The 12,228-nt window shown below is 43.0% G+C and overlaps 2 protein-coding genes across 7 annotated transcripts in view; both read left to right on the top strand.

Moving 5' to 3' along the window:
* atp13a3 (ATPase 13A3) overlaps nt 1–7,962 on the top strand; it is a 43,282-nt gene extending 35,320 nt beyond the window's left edge. For 2 of the 3 annotated variants that reach the window (XM_036516097.1, XM_036516090.1), the window contains exons 27-34: nt 45–141; nt 317–389; nt 520–697; nt 932–1,113; nt 1,319–1,407; nt 1,533–1,613; nt 2,674–2,766; nt 3,797–7,962. In XM_036516097.1, the coding sequence (XP_036371990.1) occupies nt 45–141; nt 317–389; nt 520–697; nt 932–1,113; nt 1,319–1,407; nt 1,533–1,613; nt 2,674–2,766; nt 3,797–3,997 (994 nt within the window). In that variant the 3' untranslated portion in view covers nt 3,998–7,962. The remainder of the gene's footprint in view (nt 1–44; nt 142–316; nt 390–519; nt 698–931; nt 1,114–1,318; nt 1,408–1,532; nt 1,614–2,673; nt 2,767–3,796) is intronic. The other variant, XM_036516104.1, reaches the window with a different exon arrangement.
* A 1,255-nt stretch (nt 7,963–9,217) lies between these two features.
* The window catches only part of opa1 (OPA1 mitochondrial dynamin like GTPase), a 40,390-nt gene continuing 37,379 nt past the window's right edge, over nt 9,218–12,228 (top strand). For all 4 annotated transcript variants that reach the window (XM_036522128.1, XM_036522126.1, XM_036522127.1 and 1 more), the window contains exons 1-2: nt 9,218–9,400; nt 10,644–10,953. In XM_036522128.1, the coding sequence (XP_036378021.1) occupies nt 9,372–9,400; nt 10,644–10,953 (339 nt within the window). In that variant the 5' untranslated portion in view covers nt 9,218–9,371. The remainder of the gene's footprint in view (nt 9,401–10,643; nt 10,954–12,228) is intronic.

The raw sequence follows: 12,228 nt of genomic DNA, 5'->3' as shown, positions 1-12,228 counted from the left end.
AGTGCCAGGGTTCTTCATGCCATTGTTGGGTTTCACTTCTTTAGGGAGGGGCGCGCGGCCCTCATCACGTCTTTCTGCGTGTTCAAGTTCATGGCCCTGTACAGCATCATCCAGTACATCAGTGTGACTCTCCTTTACTCTGTGAGTACCTCATGGCCAAGGTGGTTTCTTGAAGCGGGTGTAGCTGTTGCGTCAGTTGTTTGCACTGTGGGCTATTCCACTGTGCTTGCATTTTCAGATCTGTGTGAGACAGGCGGCACCTTGTCAGCGGTTTAGTTTTTGGAGCGTGCTGAATTCCGCCGTGCTTGCATTTCAGATCCTGAGTAACCTGGGAGACTTCCAGTTCCTCTTCATTGACATTGCCATCATTCTGCTCATTGTCTTCACAAGTGAGTACAAGGGGAGAGGGCAGATGACGTTATCTCTGTGCTGGCCGGCCCTCAGTGTGTCACAACTGACCTCTGTTTTTGTGTGTGTGCGTGTGTGTGCGTGTGTGTGCGTGTGCACGCCTCTGTGCAGTGAGTCTCAATCCTGCCTGGAAGGAGCTGGTGCCCCGCCGGCCGCCCTCAGGCCTCATCTCGGGGCCCCTGCTCTTCTCTGTGCTCACCCAGATCCTCATCTGCCTGGGTTTCCAGACCCTCTCCTTCCTCTGGGTCCGGAACCAGAGCTGGTACGAAATGTGGACGCCCATCTCTGAGTGAGTACCGCGGGAGGATGGGGGCACAGGGTGGTATGTGGCAAGCCAGTCTGATGGCGCTAAGGGTGCCACCAAGAAAAAGCACTCTTTCCACGTAAGGCGTGCATCTACCGTGGCATGGAATGCTGCTGATTCGTCCAAGCTCAGATGCATTTAACTGATATATGTACATCTGATGTGTAATTTCATTCTTGAAATGTGTTCCTGATCCGTTTTTGTTGCTCTTGTCAGCAGTGTCTGCAGCATATCCTCCAATACTACTTCCTCCGCTCATGATAATGAAACCGAACTCGACGACCACAACATTAAAAACTACGAAAACACTACCCTGTTCTACGTGTCATCCTTCCAATATCTCATCGTCGCCATCGTGTTCTCCAAGGGGAAGCCTTTCCGCCAGCCAAGTTACAAAAACTGTAAGAGGGCTCAGGGATGGCTTTAATGCAAAAGTTATTGTGGGTTGTGCTCGTAAAAAATAGTCATTATAATTTAGTCCACCCGCCTCAGAATGTTGGGGTGTAGGCAGATGACCCTGGATCAGGGTATTGGGGCATTTAACTTGAACTCTGTTGGATATCAGTTGTAAATGATCACTGTGTGTGTTTGTGCCTGCCTCCACAGGGCCATTCTTGCTGTCTGCGTTCAGCCTGTATGTCTTCCTGTTCTTTATCATGCTTCATCCGGTCTCTGCCATTGATGAATTTTTGGAGGTGCGTCTTCAGTAACGTTGGTGCAATGCAAAGTATCTGGTGATAGTGCTAACAGTTACTGAATGGGTGTGAGTACAGAGGTGTGTTGTGAGGCCGGCAGTCTGACTGGTGGCTTTTTCCTGCAGATTGTGTGCGTTCCTTTTGAGTGGCGCCTCCGAATGGTCATCATCATCATAGGTAACGCTGCTGTCTCTGTCCTCATGGAGGTAAGCCCTCAGAGAGTCACATGCATAGATCTCACAGATGGCCTCAGGTCATGCCCTGTGCTGGTGTACGTATACAGAGGTTAACGTGTGACTGAAGGGAGGGTTATTGTGGTAAATGCTCTCGTCACGGACACAGCGATGCATCAAGTCAATTACACAAGGCGATTTGTAGGCCACCGTTGTTGGGAAAGAGCAAAAACTGAAGGCTGTATGCAAGGCCAGCCTGGACAGCAGAAAGTTAAAAGCGCTGAGTAGTGAAAGCTGGCCAGCATCCGCTACACTCTGCATTCTGTCAGACCTGTCCTGAATGCAGGATCTCTGGAAGCTAACGCTAACACAGTTTCCACAGTCCGTTTTCACCCAAACGAGCATGGCTTGTATCAATGCGTCTGCATATCAGTAACATTAGGAAGTGCTGTCTTGCTTGTGTGGACAGATCCACAGATCTCTCCCCCTTTTTTAGTCATCTTTCCTGTCTCTGCCTCAGTTTCTGCAGCTGTCTGACAATGAGTGGACTATGAATCACCCTATGTATCAAGTTCCTCACAGTTCATTGAAATCAGAAGTACAAGATGCGATGCATTACACTGTGGGCTCATGCTACTCGATGATGAACGGTGACATGGGAGCTACAGAAAGATTGTGTACCACTGATTGACAGGTGTCAATCGCTCCACTCCGCTCCTGTAGAGCCAGTGCATCTTGCCCGAGTGGTGGCTTTAGGTGGCGCTTTTCCCCCTTAGCAGCTGTCCTCCCTACAGCGTGCCCCAGTGCAGAATCACATTAGACGCAGCCGATAGAGTGAACCAATCTGCCATGGGCGAATGTGACATGGATCTCAGCAGATTGACATGCTTGTACAATTGAGCCGACTAATGACCACCTGTTTTGTTTCCATTTTGTTTACCATAACCCACTCTTGCACCCTTGTTCACCACTAACACAGCAGAAAATCAACTTTTGTCTTTGTTCAATGCAAATAATAAGGGTTTGAATCTGCAAGGAGAAACAAGATCAGTAGCTCTTTTAATTCTCTCCTGCCCACTGCAATATTCCATAGACCCTCATCCTTGACATCGTCTTATGGAAGCTTGTGTTCAGCCGAGACAAGCAGGGCGCCTATGGGGCCACCTCTGCCGCCCAGACACCTCAGGTTGGGAATCTGACACTACATTCACTGTCGCTTTCACCCTCTCCCTTTTCTCCTCCTCCCTCCTACTCCTCCCTCCCCCCTCCTTTGTAACCTTTGACCTTGCATGTGCAGCAGTGATTGTTGTGATCTCCCCTCTCTGCGCTCCGGGGGTGGGGGGGTCTCCTGGTTCCCGCGCCCCACCCCCCCCCCCCCCTTCCCCCTGTAATAGCGCTAACGCCTCCACTGCAGTTGCTACAGTAGGCACTGCTGCATGCACCTCCAAGCTACTCTCCTTACCCCTAACTATCTGAGTGGAGTGGCATGGCCCAACCCAGGTATGTACCCCTAACAGCATTATGCTGGAGCGGTGGACGGGGTTTGTTTCCAAACCCTCAGGGGACACATGTCACCATTGCCAAGTAAGGTCAGCGGGGGTGAGTAGGCCAAACTGAGTTGTGTTAACCAACACCTACCTGCAATAGCTGTTTCTGTAGAAATGTCCCTAATGTAATTGTACTGTGTGTCTCTGAATGGCTTTATAAAGACTCATTGAGGGATTGACTACTTATGAAATATTCTATTCATTTTGAAACTCACCTTATTTAATTTTAAGGGGTCCTTGATATAAAGTGAAATATGGTGATATGTAGTGAAATATCTTGACCCCCCAAATACAGTGATTTGCTGGTTTGCATGGCTTGAGAACTACTGGATATTTGGTGACAGCTCTTGACTCAAATGAAGTTGAATACTTGAGGCAAATGAGTCTTACCCGGCATCAGTATTGGCTTGACAAAGAGGTTGCACATCACAGAAATATTGAAAACCACTATATCTCCCTTTACATTTTGTGACGTATTGCATGCCTCATAAAAAATTTTTGTGACTCTTGAAGCCTTGATTAAACAAGAAACCAATTTATGGAATAATGTGTGAGCAGCTGAAGGAATTAATTAATCAAAGGCAAACACTGAAAGAGCAAGTGAAAATGCAACACTTTTGTGTTTGTTTTTTGTTTTTCCCATTTGCTGTCATCGTGCGGCACATGCAGACGGGCATTGACCTGTGGGGGTCCAAATGCCTTTCCTGGCTATGCTGCCGAAGGAGGAAGAGCCCGAAAGCACGCTACATGCACCTGGCCCAGGAGCTGCGGGTCGACCCTGACTGGCCCCCCAAACCCAAGACCACCACTGAGGCCAAAGCGCCCCCCTGTCCCGAGAATGGCTCATACCAAATCATGTCCGCCTCGTAGTGTCCCCCACCCCCACCACCACCCCTCTTATCTGGGCAGACATTACCAAAAAGGAAAACAAAAAAAGATACTTCAGCGAAGAGACTTGAAACTGAAAGGTTGTGTGATGATCAAAAGGGTTGTGTGTGTTAAGCACAGAGGCACGTGGTGTCTACAGGTTGGACGGCTAGCCCTGTTCCCAGCACGGCCCCAGGGACACGCGGGCCATGAAGAGCGTGCTCTGCTCAGCCCCTCCTGTCTCATTGCTGCTGTAATCCCTCACACTGTAAAGCTGCAGGGCTGTCGCACTCACATGCTGGGAACTGCGTGATCGCTTGTTCTGGCGCAGATGTATGTGTTCTGCAACGTGATTGCTTTTTAATATAGGAAGATGCCCAAAGCTGAAAAAGAAAAATAGTCTAGAGTATGTATATGCTCTTTTCCCTCAGTCAATTCAAAAGCATCATTGGAAGTTAAAGGTGACGTTAAACTGTGGGGAAACATGAGCCCGGCTACCAGTAATGTAAAAAAAACTTGCAAAGCCACTGTAATACTGTTGTGTCCCGTGACTGCAACATTGCAGAAACGTCATTAAAATGTTTTATGCTATGTCTCCCAATGGCCAGAAGCTGTGCACCATCACAGCTATCAGTCACTGCACTCAGAACCACCGCTGATGCTACGAGATTACAGCACACTGTGGCTCACATGACCTCTGCAGCCCGTTTTTTAAAAAGTATGTAATTGTAACCCTTCTTTTTTTTCTATTTCTTCCCATGGAAGAACAATAGAGGTATGATGATCGCAAAGGGCCAAAGCATTGCCGTGCTCTTTCAACGGTTTCAACAGGCAGCCATTGCTGGGGACGCGGTAGATCGGGGCGGGGCGGTTCCGTCAGGCAGTGTGCGGAGATACCGAAGGATGTCAGCGAAGGTTGCGGCATGCGGAGGGCGCAGATGGGCAGAGGGCGAGCACCATTCACGGGGCCGTCAAAAGGGCTAAATATCCGCTGTGGTCCTGCGCAGGCTTGCAGACACACGGCTCCTGCGCACTTGACTAGTCCGCCGAATCCGCTCCTTGTATTTACTTGCATTGCATGCTCCATATGCAGTGTGGGCAGCTTCATGTAACTTTCCTCCAGCGGCATGCTGCGTCAAGTATCTACAAGCCTAAGCCTTGACCTAGTCTCTCATAGAACTCAACTTTGTGAAATCAGCCCTCTTCTTGTGTTGCCATTGATCATTGTATATCACATAACCATCTGGTTGTCATTTGTGCTCATCAAAAGTTAGTCATATTCCGTTTTAAAGTCTTTGATCCATTTCCCAACTGTCAGATTAAGACATAGTATTCTAAATCAAATTCAGAGTAATTATTATATCCTGTATTTTAATGAGGTGTCACTAAAATATGCAAATCAGTCACCGATCACTGGTATTGGTGTGTGACTGAAAGTAATGTGTTTATTCTTTTCCTCAATGAATATGACTAATTTATTTAGGTTTATTCAGTTGTGTTAATTGTGCAGTTGGTCACTTTTGGTGACATTTCATTCACTGTTTCACTGACATCTCAGCACCCTCTTCCACAGTTTGGTTCTGTAAAAGTTTTATATGTATGTACTGGAATAATCTATTGTTCCAAGTAGCTACTTGAAAAACAGCAACTGAATAAAACCATTAGAAAAATCTACAATCATTTTAATGTTACGGTTATCAAAAAAGCAGAGGGCCTTTAAACATATGCTTTATGTTGTTTTTGTCTGCAAATTTTAATGACATAAACCAAGTTTCAGATTATGTATTTACTATTGGCGCAGTTCTTTTTTTGTCTGAAGTAATCAACAATTCAAGATTGAAAGTGCCAGTAAAGTACTACAAGATGAAGCAAATTCTGAATACAATTCACAGAACAATGTTCAGATACTGAGCAGTAGAAAAGGCTGTGGAGGATATGTGTATTTTGCCTCTCCCATCACCACTGTCACCATCTGTCTGAATCTGTGGACTACACACCAGATCTGAACACAGTTATACTTTTCTTGACGTCATATATATATGTTTGTGTGTGAGTCAGTCAATTTGTCAAAATCCAGTGGTGCCTTGACTTATGTTTAAAATGGCGTGTACTGTTTTTTTTTTCCCCTCTTTCTTTCACATGGCTTAGGGCACACTGATGTTTGATACCTGATTTCCTTTGAAGTGAGCTGTAGTTGTGGGCTGTAGTTGTAATTTTATTCTGATAATGCAACTGTGCATTAAATTCATTTCACCTTTTTGAAGTTACTCTTGTTTTAGCCTTCACCTATAAACAAGGAATGATACTTGCAAAGTGTGTGTGTGTATGTGTGTATGTGTGTATGTATGTGTATGTGTGTGTGTGTGTGTGTGTGTGTGTGTGTGAGAGAGAGAGAGATGGTTTTGTAGATTCCCCAAGGATATCTTGAAAACATTTCAGTTTCTGCTCTGTAACGTGGAGAAAAGGAGAGCTGTAGAGGATAGACATAATAAGGTTCTTAAGACATTACAAAACTGTCATAATTGAATGATTTCTCATTGCCCAATGGTCTATTTATAACCTTTATAGTAACCCCATGTCGTGGGGTAGAATATTTCAGTATGTTAATGTCAATGGTATTAGAATTTTGATTCTGTCTGTATATGTTTGAGATGTACATTTACCCAATGTGTTACAGTTAGCTCTAAAATGTTGATACTGCATTGTTAAATAAATGTGTAAGATATCTGAATTTACTTTCTTGTTTTATTTTTGTAAGGGCAGTAGTTTATGTTTTAATTTTCTTTTGGTACTGTTTGGTTGTAGTTTGTTGCAATCAAACACCTATTCATTTTTGTGCTTTCTAGATTCATTTAGTGTGTTATTTCTATAAATGTTACAGAACACAAGGCTAGAAGAATGCATATTATATGTATATCCTGGTTTTGAAGGGAGGCTTCATGGGGTATTTATAAGATAATTTGTGCAGTAAATGTCACTGAAAATTTTCAAATCGAGATGCATCTGTGATGGGAGGTAAACAATAGCTGATATTTATTAAAATATTTTAAGAAATGTGTCAAATTAGCATTGTTTCTCATCCATTCAATGTATGACTTTTGGGGAGTTACCTTGGCAGATGTCATTGTTACCAGGCTTTCATTCCAGCCCAGCTCATAACCACTGAACTAACGATTGTCCTGTAGTAGCTACTCTTCCTGTTCCTGAGACTGCTGTTGCTCAATGACGGCTGCTAAAATTGCTGGATTTAGGCCCTCGAGACCAGGAGTAACCCTGATGTAATTGAATCCTTGTTGCAGGGAATCTCGATGAATGCTACAAGGGATAGTACTGAAGCAATTCAAAACCGCCTGCCAAACTAAGAACTTATTCTGGTCAGGCATTCTCAAGTTTGGACTAACAATATTGTATATAGCTTTTGCAAAAGATGTCATAAAACAGTGCTTTTGGGTTTGGGAGAGTAAATGAAAGTAATTGTATATGGTTGCTGTTTTTGGACAGTGTAATCATGTGGTCTGATTAAATACTTCATAGGCTGTAGACTACATAATGCTGGGGATGTTTTACCTGTTTACTGTCTTTCATATAGAAGGGACTGTTGCTGTAAGAGGAAAACTAGTCAGTACATCTGTTTATCAGCTGCACCTTCACATTTTTTAACCCAACTGATCACCTTTAAAGTGCAGATGGGGACTTCTAATAGTTTTACTTTAGGACTAATGGTTTGAGTTCTTGCCTTTGAGATGTGGTGGGCTTGGATAAACGTTGCATCCCTTTACAGATTTGAACACTGTTCATTGAAAGGTACAGTATGTGAAACAATTGATATCCCACTCAGAAATCATCATTGTAATTAAATTCTGCTGAGAGCATTTAACGAGAACTTCAGAAGGAGTTAGGCTTGGCTGCAAAAATAGGTCAGCATTGGGTCTTTAAAACTTCTTTTGGTTTTGTTTCCTCAGGGAAATGTTTGTACTTGTAAAAAGTAAAGTAAAACTAAAAAATAAAGAATTTCATTTGATAAATGGTTTTTTGTTTTGTTTTGTTTTCTGTGTATGGATTTATTGTAAAAAAAAATGTTGAGCTAAAGCGTGCTTACTTTTCCCCATACTCTCACCTGAGGTTTTCAAAAGTAATCAGTTTTGCAGGAAAATGTACATAACTTGCAGATTTTTCTACCTGTAATTTATTTTTTATTTATTTTTGTTTGTATTTCTTTACTCAGAACTGTATTTCTAATTATGGCTGACTTTTTTTCTTTTTGAATAAATGTGGTTATTTAAATAAAACATTGATGTTGGATTTCTTTAAATGATATTGGTGATGAGAAAATGGATGTGGTTTTGCCTTTCCAGTTTTTTTTTCCAGTTTTTTAGAAAACTAAAGGTTATATCAGTCATACAGACACATACAAGTTGTCACCTGGCTGACTTACATTGTGATGACTACCACTGAAAGAAAGTGGATCAGGAGGAACCTGATAACCCACATTTCTGCCTTTTTAAAGCCCACTGGGATGTTATGGCAAAAAACACAGCTGTCTTGTGGTTATATTTCTGTCAAATTGTAATTTAACAGATGGCAAAGTGATCCAGCATTATGTCGTAGTAAGTAAAATGGAATGAAACTACAGTTGCTTATGCATCCCAATATTGACATCCACATTAATTGCATTTCTTATGTTGCCCTGTTTTATTTATCTTTGACATAAACTATTCCCTTAATGTTATTAAAATTAATAATCTGATTCAATCTGTTATTTGTCATTAGACATTAACTGACATGCTGGGATTTTCATATGCGTGAATACCTTCGTTTACAATTTACCTTTGAATCAGCGGGGAAAAAATTCAGTAACATTTGAATTCAATCGCGGTACCCTTCTGGGATTCAAGCGTCTGGTCACTTGTTTACATAATTGAAATTATAGCTCTCTCCATCTTTCGTATATATGCTGAACTCACGCAAGGACAATATCCCTCTCGCCATATCTTACTATACCCATAGACTCAAAACCAAAACGTTGAATACGTGTGTATTCAGTTCAGGATCGTCACGTCTAAGGTGTTAAATTTGAAATAACGATAGAGTAACAATTGCATTTATGATGATAAACTACTCCTATTCCACGTTTGCGCTAAGGTGTTTGAACGGCGGAACGTAGAGCAGGGTAATTGTTTCAGGTCGGGAAATATTTCTTGGCTGGACTGATTTACAGGAAGTATCACAGTCAGTCGGTTACTTGCTGTGTCCTTGTTAGCCACACAGCTAAGTCAGCTAGTTAGCTAGCTGATGTGATCCAAAATTAAGAATGATCTGAAATATAAAGAGGAAATATAATCACACCTGACACTCATCCCGACTTGTTCGTAGCATTATGTTACGAGCCGGAACTGAAGTCTCTTGGTAAGCGAATTTTATAAATGTAGGTTGCTAGTTAGCTTGCTGGCTAATGGTTTTGTCCATTAAAAGAGGCATGAGGACAGTAGCTAATCAGATAGCTGGTAGGAGTAGGGTTGGTTATGGAAGGGAATGTGGCTAGCTGCTGAACTAGCTTGGTAGCTAAACATGTTGGCTAGCTAGTTATATCAGCAAGGTGAAATGCATAGGTTCCTCTAGCTCGGGAGAGTGGTCGCAGATGAGCTAACCTCAACAAAAATGGTCTGATTAGGTAATTAGTCTAGATCAGTAATATGAGTTGACCAGTGAAATAAGCAGGTGTTGGCGAATGACAATCGTAAGCGAGAGAAATGCATGTGTCCATAAGTGTATTTATTAAATATGTAGTTAACCAGACCTCTTAATGCACACAGTCTGCAAACACAGGCAGCTTGACTTGATTTTGAATTTCACTGAGAGATCATTAGACCGGTGCTGGCCGGCTACATTTAATATTGCAGCTTAACAATAATGTAATTTAGTCAGCGAGCTCGCCAGCTATCTATCTAATTAAACTTCTTACCAAGACTTGCAGAATTTTTACAGCAACATTGATAGGTGTAGCTAGCTAACTAATTGTGCTGATTGGTGTGACTGGATGTCTGGCAAGTTATTAAAGGATATTATGCTTTTAAAGTTTACTAGTTTACAGTGCGTCGCCCACCAGTATTATTGAACCTTCCCCGAAAAATTTCGATTGTGAAATTGACACATCTCCAAGATCAAAATGAAGGAAGTGTGCTTCTGTGGAAGTTAGATGTGTCATCCTTAAATCTATAGGACCTCTATAACTAATTCTCTGTTTTTAAAGGTAATTTGGGTATGTACCTTAATCTATGTTAGACTAGGTTAAATGATCTAACATCATTTGCATTATATTGCAAGCTATGTAAGTGTAGATAAGCAAATACTGTTGAAGCACCTATCTGCTGTCCATTCACTTTATTGTGTGACAAGCCACCGTAGAAGTCATCATTTAAACATTTCCAATTAAATACAGAAAGGGATATAATTTGCTGTATTATTAAGCATACATTTTTAGTTGAAGATGTTGAACTGAAAGGACTGTCAGGGATATTTTTAGTCCACTTTGACCAGGTTCCTGTTTTATTTCACATGTAGGACAAGCCATTAAATGTAGCTCATGGTACATTCGAACTTGAGATGCAAGACCAGGATAAACCTCATTGCCTTTCCTTCCCCCCACCAGTTTGGCCTGCAGGAACCTGGTACCCGCCAACATGGGAGTGAGGTTCCGCATGCCCCTGCAGAAACTGCACCCTCTGTCCCGGGCTATCCATCACCGGTACTCTAATCCTCAGCACCCCCCACACCGCTCAGCCGCGCGCTATTTCACCTCTCTGTCCCGACTGCCCATGCGCCCCGCCAGGCCTCCTCTGGGAGGCCACGGCTACCAGCAGCATCGCACCTTCTGGGTGGCCCGGCTGGCCTCCAGGCTCCTTAAGCTGCGCTACATTCTGCTGGGCTCTGCCGTCGGAGGAGGCTACACTGCCAAAAAGGTAGAGCATCACTAAAATCAATCTTTTGACACAGCCGCAGGTGGGCACTGCCTGGCAAGGTGGTGTCAGGTGTAACATGCTCTGCTTCCTAGGTCCACAACTGAAATGGATTATTGTCATTCCAAAAAGTTGCTTTTAGCATCAGCGCTGACTTCAGCTGTGCTAGAGTTTCAGTGATTACCCTCAGTTTTAATTGAATCAGTGCAAAATAAGCAAGCACCTCATTTCAGAGTGCAGTAGCGTTTTTTTTGAGCTCTGCATACAGCATGATATCCGGCCAAAGGTAGAGAATAAAGAAATGTAAACAAGGAGCGGTTGAGCTGTGAGGTGTTGAGAAGTTTGTATTATAACACACATTCAGAGCTGAATGAGTGCCAGCTGGGGTGAGGTAGTCCTCTCTAGTCCTTTTGGTGAAAAGGGACGGGTTGAAAGCATGCTCTGATGTACCAGAATGGCCTTGTTTTTTGTGCATTTGTTTTTAATAGAAGTGGGTTGTGCATTCACCCACGCACTGCAAAGTTGTGGATTCACTGAATAATTCCAAAAAATATAAAAAATGGTGGCCATTGCCAATGTGCCATTTTTCCCAGTGACGGACCTGGATGTGGTACTGCCATCTGGCACCTCTGTTTTCAGTTCAGACAGTCTGGTTTTACACAACTCTCCTACACCTCTACCTTCTGCCTCTCCTCAAGAGGAGAGAAGCAAGGCAGTCCTGCCCACTCATATTAAACATGGTCTGAGTGACCTGTTGTGATCTATTTACTTCATTCTCGATAAATGTTCGTATGTTTCAAATTGTCCACTCAGTACTACAAGAGATTTTCTTTTTGTTGTTTTAGTTTTTGCAAATAGGATTTGCATCCCATCTGGGTTTAAACCTTCACTGTGATTAGTTTGCTGAAAGACATGCAGTGACTTAAATTTCCTGCCATGAGGGTGCTATTGCTCCTTTCAGTATGTCAGTCCCCTCAGCACGGCCCACGTGCCACTGTACTGCAAGTCACTAAATAAACTCTACGCAGGTTTCGAGCCAGGCCCTCATATGGTGAGCAGATGGGACTTGTTTTGTGATTCACATGCTCTTTAAAAGCATTTGCTGTCATTCATGTTTTCCTCTTGGAAATATCTGTCAGTTTTTGCCCATGATTGGTGGGAGACTGATGCGCATCTTGTCTCGTGGGAAGGTGTCTTGATTCTCAGATGAAATGTTGGATGAGCAGAGGAGGTGGTGGAATATGGGAAGATTCATTGCCCTAATCAACACTTCACTCA

Source organism: Megalops cyprinoides, chromosome 2 (genome assembly GCF_013368585.1).
Source record: "Megalops cyprinoides isolate fMegCyp1 chromosome 2, fMegCyp1.pri, whole genome shotgun sequence".
Lineage (NCBI taxonomy): Eukaryota > Metazoa > Chordata > Actinopteri > Elopiformes > Megalopidae > Megalops > Megalops cyprinoides.
This window is presented reverse-complemented; position numbering and strand designations above follow the sequence as displayed.